Source organism: Antedon bifida, chromosome 1 (genome assembly GCF_963402885.1).
Source record: "Antedon bifida chromosome 1, ecAntBifi1.1, whole genome shotgun sequence".
Taxonomy (NCBI): Eukaryota; Metazoa; Echinodermata; class Crinoidea; order Comatulida; family Antedonidae; genus Antedon; species Antedon bifida.
In genome coordinates, this window is record NC_136226.1 from 20,790,736 (window position 1) to 20,812,793 (window position 22,058).

The window sequence follows — 22,058 nt, forward strand, 5'->3', positions numbered from 1 at the left end:
TATCAATGTATAGAGTAATGTCTGCTCTACATTTTGGATTTAATATTTTATTCAATTTGAATTCAGTTCAAATTTAATGCTATTACTTTACAAATAACATATCCTGAAATCAGAAAAAATACAAACTTTTGTGACAACATCAGTATAACAAAAATGTATTCCCCACAGTTTTTATCTATATCTAATATATATAATCAAGAACAACGCAACTCAAGTGTTACCATAGACGTTTTGGAGCTCCAAACTTTGGCCAAAATTGGATTTTTTACCACAAGTAAAAACACCCCTATTGAAAATAAATGGTATGGTCCATTCCCATGCCCGACCAACAATTTTTTGCTTTCAGTTAGTCTTTCATCATCTTGTATTAAAATTTATGTATTGTATTGTATTGAAATCAACGTTTACCTTATTTGACAGTGAAATAATAGGAAAAATTTTAAAATTGGCCGTTACTATGGCAACAAGATACAGATATAAAAAATAATTTTATCTGTGCATGTTTCAACCAAACCTCTTTCATTGTGCAAATTTTAAAAAAATCCTGCATAGCTATGGGAAGTCCAATTAGCCCAATTGTTGCAAAGCTCTTTTTAGAATGGTTGACAAATGAGGCCATAAGCAGAGCAAACGACAACATCAGACCTACATATTGGCGGAGGTATGTAGACGATGTTTTAGCTGTGGTTAAAAGAAAATCCATAGAAGATCTTAACCAACACCTTAACACCATAGACCATACTAAAAATATCAAGTTTACTACAGTTTCTGGACTGCCTCATCACCCTTAGAACTGATGGTACAATAATAACTTCGATTTACAGGAAACCCACACATACAGACCAATATTTGAACTTCAAATCATCCTCATTAGCATAAGGTAATACATAAGTGGACAGATGACAAAACTTTGTAACAACACAGCAGAGCAAAATAGAAGAGATGAATCACATAAGAAAGGTACTTAATGTTTGTGAATACCCCAACTGGACCATCGGAAAAAATACGTAGAACATTCACTAGCCATAAAACAAGATCACATCTAGTACACGACACCCAAAAGATAAGATTAAGCCGGAGGACACAATTGGAGTAGTGTATGGTGTACCCTGTATGAATTGTAATCTAATATACATAGGAGAAACTGGTAGAAAACTGGGAAACCGAATAAAAGAACATAAAAAAGATGTAGTTAAGATCACATGAAAGGGGTAATGACAAGGTCAAGCAGAATGTCACAATCAAACATCACACATAAATCTGCAATTACAGACCATGCTACAAAGGAAAACCATACACCTAATTGGAAGGCAAAAGTGTTAAAGAAAGAGGGAAACATTAACAAAAGATGATGGCAAGAAGCAATTATAATTAGAAAAACTGAAAACAACATGAACAGAGATCAAGGAAGAAAGTGGCTGCTACACATATGCAATGATTTGTTAGAAGTGAGATGGCCGATCGGGCGGACCCCTCTAGGACTCGCCCATTTTTGTTAATATATTGTATATTTTTAATATGAGTATAACAATATTATTCTTAATATTTAATTTCTTACTGGATAGGCTTACAAAATATCTCCTTATCAAAACATTTTAGGCTCTGAATTTAACTTAGTTATTTATTTCATTTGATGCAATCATAGAATATATAAAAAATAAAGTTGAGCACATAAAATACCTATAACAAAGTGACAACAATGACATTCAGAATGACAAAACCAAACAATAATCATCTATATATTATAATTAATGCTACTAGATTTTTCGCGTATTTTACGTATCTCCTCCAAAACCACTTAACGGTACGTGCTCACATTTGCTACACTGAGGTTTATTGATGGGCTACACACAATAGGCTATGTTACTTTCCTGAATTTTAAAGAATAAAAACTAAAAAAAAAGTAAGCAAAAAATAGCAGTAATTTGACGTCTCAGCGACCATGTTACGTCACTGTATAAACTATGCAATCTCCTCTGTTGTGTACCGCCATGGCCGGATCTACAAATATCATGCCGACCCTCCAAATTGAAACAGTGTTTAGTCTTGGCAGCCGGTCGAATCGAATGATCGAAGTTTTAATTAATTACACCTATTCTTTGAACAGAATGATTTTTGTAAATTCCGGTTTGGCTCAGGGAGTAAAACGCTGTGGCCATTGATATCAATGCTTAGTACGTTCGAGTTAGAATCCGCGACATGTGTATTATTGAGTATTACCGCTTAAAGCTAAAAATCCAAACTAGACCACAATGTAATTACAAAACTAGCAAAAAAGATACGAAACCTCACACAAAAAATTGCAAAATATAAAAAACCATGAATAAAAAAAAAATAAATTAACAAAAACACACACACACACACAAATAAAACAAATCCGAATGGGTGTCGTGTTTCCACTAAATATCAACGAAAATTACAACTAAAATGTTTGTGTTGAGCGCATCATCTAATTTCGACTAGGGCCTACTTTTTGTGTTGATGCCTCATGATTGAAAAAATAACACTGGCTTAATGAGTTGTAGTTTCATCTTTTTGATTATTTTATTAATTTCTTTATTATTCACAGTTGCTCTTCACGATTTCAACGATAATACTGTCAGAAGAGGAGACCGGCAAATTTTATTAATTTGTCTTTCTACATTTATGTTTTAGATCATTGGATGGCCATGTGAATGTTGTTACTGCTTGTACCTTTACACCAGACTCTGACTTTGTTGTGTCAGGCTCAGCTAATGGAGATCTACGTATTTGGAATACATGTAGTAAGAATTCCACATGTCTGTTCTATGATCCAAATTGTCATGACTTTACCTTAGGATGTATTGCTATTTCACCCACATTTGCTTCAACAAGTAAGTAATATGATCATATATAAGTATTAACAGCAATTTCTTCTAAGAAAAAAAATCTTAATAATTTCTTTTAGAAATAAAATTCTGTAGACAGAATTATTTCAAAGATTTAAGATTTCTTCTCAAACTACAGAATGTCTAGTAAAAAGTAAAAATTGTCTTTTTGCTTTTCTGACAAAAAAACTGTAAATTGACAGCCTAACAAATTCATAGAAGAATGGAATATTATTTCCACAAATAGATTTCTCCCACAGATTGATACTCTTTTTGAAATAATTAGACCATAAAGGAGAACAGTACATTAATACAATATGATTGATTTGGAGCAGTGAGAACATTTCCTACATAAGTTATTTCCTCATTTATTCATCCTTTATTCATAAAATATTATAAAACTAGATTTAATTTGTCACTATGACGAATTATAGGTTATATGTATTGATTTAAATAAGATAATCGATTTTGTCATATGGGTGTGTTCGAGCACAACAATTATCCGTGCTAGTACTGGTCAATTCCCTGATAGTTAAATACCGTGTGTGCGCGAGCGGGTGTGTTAATGAGAAAAACATCTTAAACACCCGTGACGATTTTTACCATCAAATTGGTGGGTAGTTGTATCGCTGGCCTTCGCGACATCAATCATGTCACAGCAGCAGACCTGTCGGCGGCCAGGATGATTCCCCATTTCCATTTGTTTATTTTGCGAACGGTCTATGATTTTCTCTGTAATCGTACCAGATTCTTTGTATTGTATTTTTGAAAAAAAAAATAATACAGTAATAATAATATCGTGCACTAAAGTAGACCTATAGCCTATAGGCCTACTAATTGTGGGAAGACAACAAAAACAGTCCCACCAGCTGTAAATAGACATAACTAGACTGAATAGCACGGTGTTTAAAATAATGAAGATTGCCTAGATTGGATGGATGCATGGATCAGCCTGTGTAAACAAAGCATGCGATGATGGGCTATATTACGACGACGACTTCCGGTAAATAACAAATACAATAGCCGGTATCACTGCACGTCGAGCCGTGTATAATGTCATAAATCACCATTGTTATATAATAATAATAAAGACATATATATCACTTTTATTCAATTCAATTAAAATCATATATGTAAATGTAACATCTCCCAGCCAGAGGCCAAATTGCTAGTTACAAATTACATTAGTACATAAAAAGAAAAATGAATAAAAAGAAAGAAAGAGTCTGAGAGGAGGGTATCCCATGCTGAACTCTAGTTGTGGTTAATGAGGTCAATATCAAATGGGATAGGGCTATCAGAAAATCATTTAGTGCAGGTAGTCAGACGTGAAATGTTATTACGGTTTCGCAGGTTTCTACCGTTTATTTGGAAACTAGTCTATGGTAACAAGTGTTAGAGAGACCTTTGGCAAACTTCAGGGGGGATTCAACCTTGTGAGTGCTTCGCTATATGACACAAAGTCACGGTCCAACAAAATCCTACATGCCCTCTTTTGAATGGCTTCAACAGAGTTACTAAGTTTACAAGTGAGTCCAGAGTGCCATACAACATCGGCGTACTCCAGAATAGGCCTTACATAGGTACAATAAACACTGGATAGTTCATCCGTATCGAAACCATTCCTTTTGAGGCATTTCAGAAAATAAAGTTTCTGATTCGCTTTAATTGTAATATGGGAATTCCATTTCAAGTTGCTTTGGATAGTGTTACATGCAAGGCACAAACAGAAGGATAAGTTATATAATCTAATCTATGTTTTATTCTTCAAACAGAAAATGATCTCATCAAATGACATAAAGATGATGAAATTGGTTTTAAGATGAAATTCAAATGACATCATTATCTTTAGTATGAAGTTTTTGTAACAATTTCCTTATATGGAATATCAAGCCAACCCTCCAAATTTGCTGGGCTGAGGTTTGTCAGGATAACCTAGGTGGTAGTACTCAAAGGGCCGTTAAGGCATGATTAATGACCCCAAAAGATGAAAAGTTATCTGGATACTTGCTTTCGTAAATGGGCCCTTAGTCTAGTCTACAACCAATATAATATATATACATAATATAGTATAATACTATAGTAAAGTGATCATAAAGATATAATAATATAAATGTATCTCCTAACAATAGTGACAACCAGTATTTTAGCTTCATTAACAAAGGTTAGTTCAGAATCACCAATTGTTAGTAATTAGGTAGGGTTGAACCACTCCACACTAGAAGATGGCACTCTTGCAAGGTTTTTGCCTCTAAAGCACACGCCTCTTGTCAATTCTCCACCTGGTTCCCTGCCCCTCAGTATAGATCCTGCATGACCCTTAGACATAATCGTAAAGTGGTAAATTATAGTTATAAAACAAAACGTTTCCAGACTAGTCCAGTTCCTTTTATAGTTGAACTTTTGAACAAACTTTAATTTATTTATTTTTTGCTTGTATTATTTTAGGTGACTGCAGTCTAACTTATTTTTATTCATATATTTATATATTGTTTATAGTGTTGTCTATAGTTTAAATATTTTTTATTGTGTAATACATATGCAATTCAGCCATGTGCTGCCATGTATGTACTTTTAAATGTGAATTTTTGAATAAATATACCGAGATATATTGTTTACCTTTGATATGTAATACGAACCCTAGATGCATTATGGGCATGAAATATTTATACTAAATAATTATTTTTATCCTGGGCTGATTTCAATTAAACTTGCCAATAGTAAAATTGTTGGGACTGTTGAATGCCTAGGGTCAAAGGTCACAAAATCTGACCAGGTTCACGTTCTATTGAACATAGTATCTCTAGCTATTTGATTTTTTTTCACAGAAGACTCATTTGAATTGACCACGCATCCCACAGCGATCCACTTCTTAATGGCCACGTGTGGAGACAGTTTGGTGAAATTATGGGATTTAATAACAAGTCCATGTAAGTCTACTATATACCACAGGTTTTAAATTTTATTATGTTGTAAGAATGTGTGATTTCTATTAATAGTAATTCAAAATTCCATTATGTTCTTCTTGGCAGATGAGGAATGATTTCAGATACATCTTTAAAAATTACAGTCTACCTGCTCATGAGTAAAGTAAATTACCATTCGAACAATTTCCCATATCCTTTGTATCTTAATTTCATAAATACACAATGGTTCTATAACATAATTCAAAATTCCATTATGTTCTTCTTGACAGGAGGAATGATTTCAGACACATCTTTACTTCTATTTTTTATTTCTCCTTTTGTTTAAAAATTACAGTCTACCTGTTCATGAGTAAAGTAAATTACCATTCGAACAATTTCCCTTTGTATCTTAATTTCACAAATGGTGAATACATAACATACATTTTATTAGTTATCTGCTTGGTAGAGCGGATAACTCCTTGTTATTGTATTGGATCAATATTTTTTTTCTGTATTATCAGTTATCCGCTTAGTAGCAGAGCGTATCTCTAAAACGTGTAAAGTTAACATTTCATAACTTTGTCAACATATGGGCATTCACGTGAAGTTGTGCTTTCCTATTTTAGAATGACGTCAGAGTTGCGCAACATGACTTACGCGCGATTTCATGAATTTTGCGAATCTAACATAGATCGAAAACCATATAACATTTTAAATTGAAACTTAGCAAAAGTTTAATTTATATCATGCGGCAGCTTTCTGTGTTAAAAAAATGGCATGTTGCACACAAAGTTACGCGCGCACGCGCGTTTAAAATTTAGAAATGCGAAAAATCAATTTCTAATCAACTTTCTACGCGTTTCATGTAATTTTAAGCATGTAAAAATTTGCCACGTGCGCACACATTTTTACGTGCATGGTGCACACGTAGCGTTAAAACATACTTTTTTCGAAAGATTTATGTTTTTCCAGCCTTTTCTAGTAATTTTACCAACTTTTAAACAATTTTGACTTAAAATTACGTCATAGGGGCACGTCGAATTGGATAATTTATGTGCATTTTTTATGAAAAAGTTCAAAAATTCGTCAAAATGATGCCTTTTTTAAACATGCATTTTCTAGAAGTTGATATCGGATCATGCATTAATATGGTTAACTGGACATTGTGACGTCATCGTATGGCCACCGTAATATAAAATATAGGATTTTTGTATCTTTCGTCATAGAGCATCACATTTAATAGAGCGCATCTTCACTTATCCGTTTTCCATTTTCACCCCGATTTTGATATTTTCTAGGTCAATGAACTATCTTTCGCATGAGTTAAAATATTTTAATTTTTATGATGTCATCATGTCTAAAAATGTAAATAACGTGGGTCACTTATTTTCATCTTTACAGTAAATTTCAATCTGTTATAGCTCATCAGAATAAAACTATCTTAGTTTTTCATTTTGATACCGTCGCCATGTTAAAAATTGGAATAAATAGCTGGTCCTGTAATTTCACCTATTCTACACTTTATGTAATATGTATACAGATTATACCGTTTGCACTGTATATACTATATGACACAAAATTGACAGAATTCAGCACTAAACAGCATATCATATTCTTCAGTTCAGGTCATAATGCCATAATCTTTTTCTGTGTGCAAAATGTCAACGTATGACGTGCATGTGGCGTTTGTGTGGTGCGGATAACTAACTCGTCAAAGTGACGAGTTACATGTCTAGTCTTTATTAGTTATCCGCTTAGTAGCGGATAACTCTTTGTAATCGTCCTGTTTCATCATTAGTTGCAGGATAACCCATGTGATTGTAAATATCTTTTTTTTTCATCATTAGTTATCCGCATTGAGCGGATAACTCCTTGTAACTGTCCTGTTACTTTTTTTCTTTCTTTCCTTCTCCCTCATTTTTGTGTCTCACGTATCTCAAAAACGTGTAAACATAACATGTTATAACTTTGTCAGCATGAGGGCATTCACGTGAAGTTGTGCACCTCCTATTTTTGAATGACGTCAGAGTTGCGCAACATGACTTACGCGCTTTTTTACGAATGTCGCCTATTTAACATAGATTGAAAACCATATAACAATTTAAATTGAAACTTAACAAATATCTAATTTATGTTTTGGGCTAACTGAATGTGAAAAAAAAATGGCATGTTTCACACGAAGTTACGCGCGCACGCGCATTTAAATTTTCAAAATGCGAAAAATCAATTTCTAATCAACTTTCTACGCGTTTCATGTCATTTTGAGCATGTAAAAAATTCCCAGGCGCGCGCATTTTTTTACGCACGCGGTGCGCACATAGCGTTGAAAACATTTTTTTTCGCGTGATTTATGTTTTTTCAGCCTTTTCTATTAATTTTACCAACTTTTGAACAATTTCGACTTAAAATTACGTCATACGGGCACGTCGAATTGGATAATTTATGTGTGTTTTTGATGAAAAAGTTCAAAAAATCGTCAAAATTTGTCAAAATTTTTGCCTTTTTTAAAACAGTCGTAGTTCCTAAACTAAACGGTTAAAGTTATTTTTATTGCGTATTCTGGAAGTTGATGAGTTGTAGATATCGGATCATGCATTAATATGGCTAACCGGACATTGTGACGTCATCGTATGGCCACGCGAATATAAAATATAGGATTTTTGTATCTTTCGTCATAGCTCATCACATTTAATAGAGCGCATCTCCACTTATCCGTTTTCCATTTTCACCCCGATTTTTATATTATCTAGGTCAATCAACTATCTTTCGCATGAGTTAAAAATATTTTAATTTTTATGACGTCATCATGTCTAAAAATATAAAAACCGTGGGTCACTTAATTTCATCTTTACAGTAAATTTCAATCTGTTATAGCTCATCAGAATAAAAAGTGCTAATCATGATTAAAACGTTTTCTGGAAGCTATTGGATTGTAGATACGAATTCATGTGAACATTTTTCCAATCCGACGTTGTGACGTCATCATATGGCCAGTTGAATAAAAAAAGTTGTATTTTGATCTTTTGTGTCATAGTTCATCACATTTAAAAGAGCGCGCATCTATATTTTACGTATTCAAATTTCTTCTACATGTTAACATGTTGTTGCTGAGATAATGTACTTCCGAAATTGCTATCTTAGTGTTTCATTTTGATACCGTCGCCATGTTAAAAATAGGAATAAACGAGGGGGGGGGGGGGGGTCCCGTAATTTAACCTATTCTACACTGTATGTATGTATACAGATTATACCATTTATACTGTATATACTATATGACACAAAATTCAGCACTTAACAGCATATGATATTCTTCAGTTCAGGTCATAATGCCATAATCTTTTTCCGTGTGCAAAATTTCAACGTATGACGTGCGCGTGGCGATTGTCGTGCGGATAACTAACTCGTCAAAGTGACGAGTTCAAATCTAGTCTTTGTTCTTCTTTCTTTCCCGAATTTTTGTGAGCAGCATATCCCCTATTGCTTGTGAATATATCTTTTGTATAACTTTGTCATTATATGGACATTTACCTGAAGTTGTGCACCTCCATATTTTTAATGACGTTAGAGTCGCGCAGCGTAAGTTACGCGCAATTTTATGAATTTCAATGATTGGTCATAGATTATAAACCAAAAGTCATTTTGTATTGACACTTGGTAAAAATTTAAGTCATATCAAGGGCAAACTTTCTATGGATTAAAAATGGCATGTTTCACAAGAAGTTACGCGCGCACGCGCATTTAAAATTTCAAAATGCGCAAAAATAATTTCTAATCAACTTTCTACACTGAAGGTTTTAAGCCGTTCGGTAAGGCTCTGAATTTACCTTTGTTTACCCTAGCAACAGTCAATCACTTGTCGTTGCACACTTCACGCTTCAGTGGTTACGACACAATACCTATTGTTCTGAGCAATCATCGTAACAATGGAAGCTACAAAGCAAACGCTACAACTTAATGTAAAACCGGTTTTCGCCAAAGATGACGAAATTAGAAATAAAGAAGATGATTATTTAAAAGAGGAAGATATTTACTATGCTTTGAATGATGTCATAAATTGCGAGCACTTAGTTGGTGCTCAGAAAGTAAAAAACTTATGGAGAATCTATATTAATGACCATAATGAGCGGGTTAAAGTCATCACCGCAGGTCTGAACATCAAGGGTAGACACATAAATATCTATGACATCAATCCATACCTAAACCGTAATGATAACGCAGTCAGACTAAACATAAAAGATGTACCTCTATCCGTAAGGAATGAAGAAATTGTTGATGCCTTACAAAAATTGGGATGTAAAGTCGTCGGTGCTGTACAATATGTTAAATTCAGAATTGGGGGGAAGCTTTCACGCTTTTTAAATGGTGATCGGGCTGTATTTGTCGAACCGTTTAAAGAAAGCTTGCCAAGGTTCCACAAAATTAATAACTTTAACGCAAGAATCTTCCATAAAGATCAAATAGTTAACCAAAGATGCTTTGAATGTGGTCTCCTTGGACACAAAGTAAACTCCTGCCCGAAAAGACTAGCTTCAGTGACATGTCACTCGTGTAACGAAACAGGTCACATCGCAAAATTGTGCGGAACAAATAAAACCTATCTACAAAACGATAATGCAATAACAGAAATGGAGCAAGCATCCACGTTTGTTAACGAAAATAGCATTGAGGTCAATAATGAACTGGAAAGTGTAAGCGTTGAGGGAAAAGAAGATGAACGTTCCGCAGAACCAAACACCGACAGTGACAACATGGAACCTGAAGACACAGCAAAGACACAATATGTTTTAGAAGTCTTGCATGATCTACTAAACAAACCAACAATCCCAAAAAACGCAACAGATTCATTGGAACTAGATGGTAAAGTACAAGAAATTATGGAAGATGCACTTAAAAGTGGGAAACCCAATAGTCGAGATGATGAATCACAAAATCAACAACGTGTTGAGCAAACTAAAAGTCAAAAGAAAAAACAAAAAAAAAAGGAAAAGGGAAAAGCTAAAAAAGAAGAGGAAACTGTACAGAAGGAAGCAGTGAAGAAAACAGCAGAAAAACCTAGTACATCTACAAGAGGAATGCGGCCAATAACAGACTTCACGGTCTCAGGAAGTGGAGCTGAAACAACTAATGCTGAAGAAGAATCCGCAACAATAGCAAGGCAGAACTTTGCATCCTCTAAACGGAAGAAAGCCACAGAAAGTGGAGAAAAGAATGCTGAAAAAAGAGGAAAACAATCAGATTCAGTAAGTTGAATCTATAATTACGTAATTGTTTACAATTATAACACAGTTACTGTAAACAGTGTATAAATCAATATTACAAAATAAATTTAAACAAAATAGAAACAAAATTAATAAATTTAAATGAAAGCAAAACAAAAAAATATCTCTCTACATTTAGTATCTTTGAATGTAAGAGGCCTTCGAAATTATGATAAAAGAAGAAAAGTCTTTAAATGGCTTGAAGAACAAAATGTTGGCATTGTGTTTCTTCAAGAAACCCATTTTGACAATAATATTATAAGACAAGACACACTGTGGAATGGCGAAACCTACCACAGCTTTGGAACAACAAATAGTAAAGGAGTTTCTATCTTGTTTAAGTCTAGTTTAGATGTTAAAGATATTAAACTCAAATTTACAGACGAAGAAGGTAGAATACTAATTTTAAGCTTCAGTTTTAATGAAAAAGTAATAAATCTTATAAATGTGTACGCTCCTAATAATTATAAAGAAAGAGAAATGTTCTTTAAGAAACTGGATAGAAAAATTGTCTCTCTACGCAATGATAATGATGAACTCATTATAATGGGAGGAGATATGAATTGTATTTTAGAACATAAAGTAGATCAAAGAAATAGCAAACCTATTCAAAAATATGACAATTCATCGAATATCTTTAAAAAATTAATGAAAAATCACAATTTAACTGATATATGGAGACAGTGCCACAGTGATAAAACACAATTTACCTGGAGGCGAAAAGATACTTTTCGTAGATTAGACTACTGGTGTATTTCTAGTGATCTCCAAAAAAATGGCGATATTCTTTCAACAGATATTAGGCCCTCCTTATTTTCTGACCATCAAGCAATCTCACTTAAACTCGTAAATACCAACCAAGTGAAAGGTCCAGGAATTTGGAAAATAAATAATAGCATCTTAAATGATGATACATACGTAGAAAATATAATACACATAATAGAAATCATTAAAAATAATGAAAACAATTTAAGTCCAGACCTTCAATGGGAATTCCTGAAAGTTAAAATAAAAGAATTCACTCGTAGATACTGTACAAAGAAAAAAAAAGAAAGAAATACCCAAAAAAATAATTTACTTAATGAAGTTGATGAACTAACTAGTTAATTAAATGTTTCCTACACTGAAAATACAGACAAAATATTAGGAGATAAAATAAAACAGTTAGATGACATCTACCTTCTAGAAGCACATGGTGCGAAAATAAGGTCTAGAATCGAATGGTTCGAAAAAGGTGAAAAGAATAATAAATTCTTTTTAGGATTAGAAAAAACTAAAGCAAAAAGAAAACACATTAACGCTGTATTAAAAAGAAATGGTAAATATACTTCAAATAACGAAGAAATTTTGAAAGAAGAAGTTATATTCTATACAAACCTTTATTCTAATAAAGAGATACCTGCAGATAAAATGAATAAATACCTAAACAATACATATCTTAAAATTTTATCTGATGAAGAAAAAGTAAAATGTGAAGGTCTTCTATCTGTAGATGAATGTACAAAAACGATTTTTAAAATGAAATTAAATAAAAGTCCAGGTATTGATGGCCTAAGTGTAGAATTTTATCGCACTTTTTGGAACCATTTAAAACATATCCTATGCGATTCTTTAAACTATAACTATAATAATGGAAAGTTATCTACAACACAAAAAAAGAGGTATAATTAACCTTCTATATAAAAAGGGACAGAGAGAAAACTTAGAAAACTGGAGACCGATTACTCTTCTTAATGTCGATTATAAAATATTAGCCCATGTATTAGCTAACAGATTACAAAATGTGATAGGATCTATAGTAAATGAAGATCAAAAAGGATATGTAAAAAAAAGGTTTGGAGGAGAAAATGTAAGACTAGTAAATGACATACTAGACTTTACAAGCTTAAACAATATGCCAGGTGCAATTGTATTTCTAGACTTTGCAAAAGCCTTTGACTCATTAGATAGAGTACTATTATTTAAGACTTTAAGTCATTTCGGTTTTGGTAATTCTTTTATCAAATGGATAAATGTAATTTATAAAGAAACAAATTGTGTTATAGTAAATAACGGATGGCTCTCAGAAAGCTTTAATATGGAGTGCGGGGTGAGGCAAGGCTGCCCATTATCAGCGCTACTATTTATTTTGGTGACAGAATTAATGGCCACAAATATAAGAAAAAATCCTAAATGTAAAGGAATTACATTACCAAACAGCAATAACGAAAATGACAACATTGTAAAGATTGCTCAACTTGCAGACGATACAGTTATTTTTACGCAAGATGAAAGTAGTCTAAAATATTTTTTCGATGAAATTGATCTATTCTGTAAAGTGTCAGGATTAAAACTAAATAAAAATAAGACAAATGGTATGTGGATTGGTTCAAACAAAAATAATATGTCAAAACCATTCAATATTGTATGGTCCAGTAAACCTGTACAATTTCTAGGAATACATGTAGGCTATGATAAACAATTATGTGAATACAGAAATTGGGAGAAAAAAGTTACCAACTTAGAAAATGTATTAAAATTATGGAAAAGACGTAACCTAAGTTTTTTTGGTAAAATTACTATTATAAAAACACTAGCAATATCAAGGTTTATATATACTGCTAGTATTATTGAGGTACCTAAGGAAATAATTACAAAAATAGAAAAACTGTTATATGACTTCCTTTGGGGAAATAAAAAAGAAAAAATAAAACGAACAACATTAATTAGAAATGTGAAAGAAGGTGGTTTGAATATGCCAGATCTCACTTCGGTGATAGAATCTCTCAAACTAACCTGGGTTAAGAGACTCTTAAGCCCAGATCCAGGTAAATGGAAATGCATTCCAAAGTTTTACCTTCACCCTATTGAATATACAGTTAACATAACGCAGTTGAATTTAGAAGAGCATGCTAACTTAGGCAGTATGCCTTTATTTTATAGAAATATGATGAAGTCTGTTGTAAAATTAAATAATATCATACATGTAAAACCAAAAACTACTATGGAAATAAAAAACCAACAATTATGGGAAAACAGACATATCATATTGAACAACAAATCTATGTATTTTAAGGTATGGTTATCTTCTGGGTTTAAAACAATCGGAGATATTTACATGAATGATAGAGTACTTTCACCTTGTGAAATATTTCCTAAACTGTATAAAAGGCATAATGCCTTAATTGAATATATGCAATTGTTAAAAGCCATACCAAAAGAGTGGAAAGAAATTATTGAAAAAGATAATACAAAAAAGGAAGACAATAGTATTCCTAGTCTACGACTTTATATGAAAAATAAAGGAACCGTCTTCTATAATCATTTTATTAATAGATGTTCAAATATACCAAATTCACAAATGAAATGGGAAATAGAACTAGGTAAAGTAGACATTGATTGGAGTAATGTTTGGTACTATAAAGTTTATAGACTAAAACATATACCCAAAGTTGCTCAATTTAATTTTAAACTTCTGCATAGAATACTACCATGTAAAAAACGATTGAAAATTTGGAACTTAGCAGGTAATGATTTATGTGATAAATGTATAAACAAGGTTGAAGCTGAAAAACACATGTTATATAAATTCAGTGTAATTCAATGGATATGGCTTAAATTTAAAAATGTCATAGCTAAGAGCTTTTCAAACGAAGACCCAATAACTTGGTCTACAATTATTACTGGATCAAATAACATAATTGTGAATGAATTGATTTCATTATTTGTATTCTCTATATATAAGTTGCATATATTAACAAAACCTGAAAAAAAAGGAAACAACTATGAAAAAAAGATCTGGAATCTTTTTATTACTGAAGTAAAGCATTTAATTGAGAATGAGTATAAGTGCTACTACTTTAAAGCTCAATGTAAATGGGGAGATATAAAGGAAAATCTCCTTAAATTAATGAAATAAAAAAAATTATATTTGTACCTCTTAAATACATTGTATATAGGCCTAGTAAATATAATACGTTTAAGATATGTCATCCGGGTATGAAGCGTCTCACATACACACAGAGCCAAAATATTACCTTGGACTTGCACTTTGTATGGACTCTAACCTTACGGTTCTCATTATATATATCATTCCATCCTATCCATTCTAAACACCCTTTTTTCAAGCTTTTGCATTCTTCGTTTTTCATCTCATCCATTTTTGTCTTGGTGAAAAGGGAAGATACTTTATATTCTTCCCCTGAGTTTATAGCCTCTCTACCCAGACACGGACACGAACAGAATAAAACAATAATAATCACTTTTTCATAAGTACGTTTTTTTTAAATCAATTTTTATCGTCATTTTATTGCCATCGACATATTTTAACTAATTGTATTTTTAAAAATGTATATGAATGTAAATGTGGTTTCTTTTTAACATCAAAATAATCTTAGCCTATGTATATACTGTTTAAAAGAGATGTATTTTTTTTTAGCAATATACCTTATAAATAAGAGAAATATATAAATGTGCATATATATATATTATTATATTTATAACTGTCAGAGAACTATAATAAAAGTGGGACGAACCCACACAAGACAAAAAAAAAAACTTTCTACACTGATCATGACATTTTGAACATGTCAAAAATTCCCACGCGCGCGAAAAATTTTACGCGTAAGGTGCGCACGGAGCATGAAAATCATGTGTTTTTCTCTTGAATTATGATTTTACAGCCTTTCCTAGCAATTAAAAAAAATATTGACATAATTTCAAATTAAAATGACGTCATATGAACACGTTGATTTATACCATTTGCGCGCGTTTTAGTTGAAAAAGTTACAAAATATTGTCAAAATTATGCCTATTTTGAATCTATTATTGCTCCTCAGAATCAATGGTGACCCCCAATTTTTTTAACTTATTATGTAAGAAGATAAATTGTAGATATGAATTCATGCAGAATTTTTACCTCTCGGATGTTATGACGTCATCGTATGGCCACACGAATGTAAAATATAGGATTTTTGTCTCTTTCGTTTTTGCTCATCACATTAAATAGAGCGCATCTCGCTTATACGTATTCCATTTCCTCAGATATTTTAATACTGTCTAGGTCAATCAACTATCTTTCCCATGAGTTAAAAATATTTTAATTTTTATTACGTCATCGTGTTTAAAAATGTAAATAATGTGGGTCACCTTATTTCATCTTTACAGTAAATTTCAATCTGTTATAGCTCGTCAGAATAAAAAGTGATAATCATGAATAAAACTTTTTCTGGAAGCTATTGGATTGTAGATACGAATTCATGTGAACATTTTGCCAATCAGATGTAGTGACGTCATCATATGGCCAGTTGAATAAAAAAAGTTGTATTTTCATATTTTGCGTCATAGTTCATCACATTTAAAAGAGCGCGCATCTATATTTTACGTATCCAAATTTCTTCTACACGCTAATATGTTGTTGTTCCGAAATTGTTATTTTAGTGTTTCATTTTGATACCGTCGCCATGTTAAAAAATGGAATAAATGGCGGGTCCCGTAATTTCACCTATTCTACACTGTATGTAATAAATATGTATACAGATTATACTGTTTTACTGTATATACTATATGACACAAAATTGACAGAATTCAGCACTAACAACATATCATATTCTTCAGATCAGGTCATAATGCCATAATCTTTTTCTGTGTGCAAAATTCTAACGTATGACGTGCACGTGGCGTTTGTCGTGCGGATAACTAACTCGTCAAAGTGACGAGTTTCATGTCTAGTTAGTTATCCGCATTCAGCGGATAACTCCTTGTAACTGTATGAAATCATCTTTTTTTTTAGTTATCCGCATTCAGCGGATAACTCCTTGTAACTGTCCTGTTTCATCATCTTTTTGGTTATCCGCAACTTATGGTTATCCGCAACTTAGTTGCGGATAACCCTTGTTATTGTCACGTTTCTTTTTTTATCTTCTTTGTTATTCTTCTTTCTTTCCCAGAATTTTGTGTCACGCATATCTGTCATTCTTGTAAACATGACATTTCATAACTTGGTCAACATATGGAAATTTACGTGAAATTGTGCACCTCCATATTTTTAATGACTTTAGAGTCGCGCAGCGTAAGTTACGCACGATTTTATGAATTTCAATGAAAAAATGGAATAAATGGCGGGTCCCGTAATTTCACCTATTCTACACTGTATGTAATAAATATGTATACAGATTATACTGTTTTACTGTATATACTATATGACACAAAATTGACAGAATTCAGCACTAACAACATATCATATTCTTCAGATCAGGTCATAATGCCATAATCTTTTTCTGTGTGCAAAATTCTAACGTATGACGTGCACGTGGCGTTTGTCGTGCGGATAACTAACTCGTCAAAGTGACGAGTTTCATGTCTAGTTAGTTATCCGCATTCAGCGGATAACTCTTTGTAACTGTATGAAATCATCTTTTTTTTTAGTTATCCGCATTCAGCGGATAACTCCTTGTAACTGTCCTGTTTCATCATCTCTAAGTTGCGGATAACCATAAGTTGCGGATAACCCTTGTTATTGTCACGTTTCTTTTTTTATCTTCTTTGTTATTCTTCTTTCTTTCCCAGAATTTTGTGTCACGCATATCTGTCATTCTTGTAAACATGACATTTCATAACTTGGTCAACATATGGAAATTTACGTGAAATTGTGCACCTCCATATTTTTAATGACTTTAGAGTCGCGCAGCGTAAGTTACGCACGATTTTATGAATTTCAATGATTGGTCATAGATTATAAACCAAAAGTCATTTTGTATTGACACTTGGTGAAAATTAAAGTCATATCAAAGGCAAACTTTCTATGGATTAAAAATGGCATGTTTCACAAGAAGTTACGCGCGCACGCGCAATTAAAATTTCAAAATGCGCAAAATTAATTTCTAATCAACTTTCTACGCTGATCATGACATTTTGAGCATGTCAAAAATTCCCACGCGCGCGAAAATTTTTACGCGTAAGGTGCGCACGGAGCATCAAAATCATGTGTTTTTCTCTTGAATTATGATTTTACAGCCTTTCTAGTCATTTTAAAAAAAGAATAACATCATTTCAAATTAAAATGACGTCATACGAACACGTTGATTTAGACCATTTGCGCGCGTTTTAGTTGAAAAAGTTATAAAATATTGTCAAAATAATGCTAATTTTGAATCTATTATAGCTCTTCAGGATCAAAGGTGATCCCCAATTTTTTAACTTATTATGTAAGAAGATAAATTGTAGATATGAATTCATGCAGAATTATTACCTCTCGGATGTTATGACGTCATTGTATGGCCACACGAATGTAAAATATAGGATTTTTGTATCTTTCGTTATTGCTCATCACATTCAACAGAGCGCATCTCACTTATACGTATTCCATTTCCCCCGAGATTTTAATATTGTCTAGGTCAATCAACTATCTTTCGCATAAGTTAAAAATATTTTAATATTTATGACGTCATCATGTCTAAAAATGTAAATAACAATATTTCACGTATTCAAATTTACTCTACACGTTAATATGTTGTTGCTGAGATATTTCCTTCCGAAATTGCTACCTTCGCGTTTCATTTTGAAACCGTCAACATGTTAAAAATTGGAATAAATAGCGGGTCCCGTAATTTCACCTATTCTACACTGTATGTGATATGTATACAGATTATACTGTGTATACTACATGACAGAAAATAACAGAATTCAGCAATAACAACATATCATATTCTTCAGTTCAGGTCAAAATGCCATAATAGTTTTCTGTGTGCAATATTCCAACGTATGATGTGCACGTGGCGTTTGTCGTGCGGATAACTAACTCGTCAAAGTGACGAGTTTCATGTCTAGTTGGTTATCCGCAACTTAGTTGCAGGATAACCCATGTGATTGTAAATATCTTTTTTTTCATCTTCTTTAGTTATCCGCATTCAGCGGATAACTCCTTGTAACTGTCCTGTTTCATCATCTTTTTTTTTTTTTTTTTCTGTATTCTTCTTTCTTTCTGTCATTTTTGTGTCACGCATAACTCAAAAACGTGTAAACATAACATTTTATAACTTTGTCAACATGTGGGCATTCACGTGAAGTTGTGCACCCGCTATTGTGAATGACGTCTGAGTTTCGCAACGTGACTTACGCGCGTTTTTATGAATTTCGCGTATTTAACATAGATCGAAAACCATATAACATTTTAATTTGAAACTTAGAAAAAGTTTAAGTTATATCTTGCGCTAACTGACTGTGGGAAAAAAATGGCATCTTTCACACGAAGTTACGCGCGCACGCGCGTTTAAAATTTTAAAATGCGAAAAGTCAATTTCTAATCAACTTTCTACGCGTTTTATGTCATTTTGAGCATGTCAAAAATTCCCACGCGCGCGCATATTTTTACGCGTGCGGTGCGCACGTAGCGTTGAAAACAATTTTTTTCGCGTGATTTATGTTTTTCCAGCCTTTTCTAGTAATTTTACCAACTTTTAAACAATTTCGACTTAAAATTAACGTCATACGAGCACGTCGAATTGGATAATTTACGTACGTTTTTTATGAAAAAGTTCAAAAATTCCTTAAAATTTGTCAAAATTATACCTATATTTTTAAAACAGTCGTAGTTTCTAAACTAAACGGTAAAAGTTATTTTTATTACGTATTCTGGAAGATGATGAGTTGTAGATATCGTATCATGCATCAATATTGCTAACAGGACATTGTGACGTCATCGTATGGCCATGCGAATATAAAATATAGGATTTTTGTATCTTTCGTCATAGAGTATCACATTTAATAGAGCGCATCTCCACTTATCCGTTTTTCATTTTAACCCAGATTTTGATATTGTCTAGGTCAATCAACTACCTTTCGCATGGGTTAAAAATATTTTAATTTTTTTGACGTCATCATGTCTAAAAATGTAAATAACGTGGGTCACTTATTTTCATCTTTACAGTAACTTTCAATCTGTTATAGCTCATCAGAATAAAAAGCGGTAATTATGATTAAAACGTTTTCTGGAAGCTATTGGATTGTAGATACGAATTCATGTAAACATTTTGCCAATCGGATGTTGTGACGTCATCATATGGCCAGTTGAATAAAAAAAGTTGTATTTTCATATTTTGCGTAATAGTTCATCACATTTAAAAGGGCGCGCATCTATATTTTACGTATTCAAATTTCTTCTACACGGTAATATGTTGTTGCTGAGATAATATCCTTCCGAAATTATTATTTTAGTGTTTCATTTTGATACCGTCGCCATGTTAAAAAATGGAATAAATGGCGGGTCCCGTAATTTCACCTATTCTACACTGTATGTAATATGTATACAGATTATACTGTTTATACTGTATATACTATATGACACAAAATTGACAGAATTCAGCACTAACAACATATCATATTCTTCAGATCAGGTCATAATGCCATAATCTTTTTCTGTGTGCAAAATTCTAACGTATGACGTGCACATGGCGTTTGTCGTGCGGATAACTAACTCGTCAAAGTGACGAGTTTCATGTCTAGTTAGTTATCCGCTTAGTAGCGGATAACTCCTTGTAATCGTCCTGTTTCAATTTTATATTATTCTTCTGTCTTTCTCCCTCACTTTTTGTGCAGAGCGTATCTCTAACATTTCATAACTTTGTCAACATATGGGCATTTACGTGAAGTTGTGCACCTCCTATTTTTGAATGACGTCAGAGTTGCGCAACGTGACTTACGCGCGATTTTATGATTTTTTATGATTGCTCATAGACTAAAAACCAAAAGTCATTTAGTATTGACACTTTGACAAAATTTAAGTCATATCAGGGGCAAACTTTCTACGGATTAAAAATGGCATGTTTCACAAGAAGTTACGCGCGCACGCGCATTTAAAATTTCAAAATGCGCAAAATTAATTTCTAATCAACTTTTTATGCGTTTCTTGTCATTTTGTGCATGTCAAAAATTCCCACGGGCGCGCAATTTTTTACGCACGCGGTGCGCACGTAGCGTTAAAAACATATTTTTTTCTCTTGAATTATATTTTTCAAGCCTTTCCTAGTAATTTTGAAACAATTTAGACCTTTTCCAGTTTAAATAACGCCATACGAACACGTTGAATAAGACAATTTGTGCGCATTTTTTATGAAAAAGCTTAAAAAATCGTCAAAATTATGTCTTTTTTTAAACAGTCATAGTTTCTAAAGTAAACCGTGAACCGTTTATTTTTATTACAAAATCTAGAAGTTGATGAGTTGTAGATATCGGATCATGCATCGATAAGGCTAAAAAAACATTGTGACGTCATCGTATGGCCACACGAATGTAAAATATAGGATTTTTGTCTCTTTCGTTATTGCTCATCACATTTATCTGTATTCCTTTTTCTCCTACATTTATATATTGTGTAGGTCAATCAACTTTCTTTAGCATGAGATAAAAATATTTTAATTTTTATGATGTCATCATGCCTAAAAATTTTAATTACGTGGGTCATTAATTTCATCTTTACAGTAAATTTTAATCTGTAATAGCTCGTAAGAATAAAATGTGATAATCACGATTAAAACGTTTTCTGGAAGCTATTGGATTGTAGATACGAATTCATGTAAACATTTTGCCAATCGGATGTTGTGACGTCATCATATGGCCAGTTGAATAAAAAAAGTTGTATTTTCATATTTTGCGTAATAGTTCATCACATTTAAAAGGGTGCGCATCTATATTTTACGTATTCAATTTTACTACACGTTAATATGTTGTTCCTGAGATAATTTTCTTCTGAAATTGCTATCTAAGTGTTTCATTTTGATATCGTCGCCATGTTAAAAATTGGAATAAATGGCGGGTCCCGTAATTTCACCTATTCTACACTGTATGTAATATGTATACAGATTATACTGTTTGCATGTATATACTATATGACACAAAATTGACAGAATTCAGCACTAACAGCATATCATATTTTTCAGTTCTTGTCATAATGCCATAATCTTTATCTGTGTGCAATATTCCAACGTATGACGTGCACGTGGCGTTTGTCGTGGTGCGGATAACTAACTCGTCAAAGTGACGAGTTTCATGTCTAGTTGTTATTCTTCTTT

At 32.6% G+C, this 22,058-nt stretch overlaps 1 protein-coding gene across 2 annotated transcripts in view; it reads left to right on the forward strand.

Annotated features, from left to right (window-relative positions):
• The window catches only part of LOC144844733 (WD repeat, SAM and U-box domain-containing protein 1-like), a 200,410-nt gene that overhangs the window by 63,728 nt on the left and 114,624 nt on the right, over positions 1 to 22,058 (forward strand). Inside the window, exons 3-4 of one of the 2 annotated variants that reach the window (XM_078701781.1) lie at positions 2,656 to 2,855; positions 5,678 to 5,779. In XM_078701781.1, coding sequence (XP_078557907.1) covers positions 2,656 to 2,855; positions 5,678 to 5,779 — 302 coding nt within the window. The remainder of the gene's footprint in view (positions 1 to 2,655; positions 2,856 to 5,677; positions 5,780 to 22,058) is intronic. The other variant, XM_078701787.1, reaches the window with a different exon arrangement.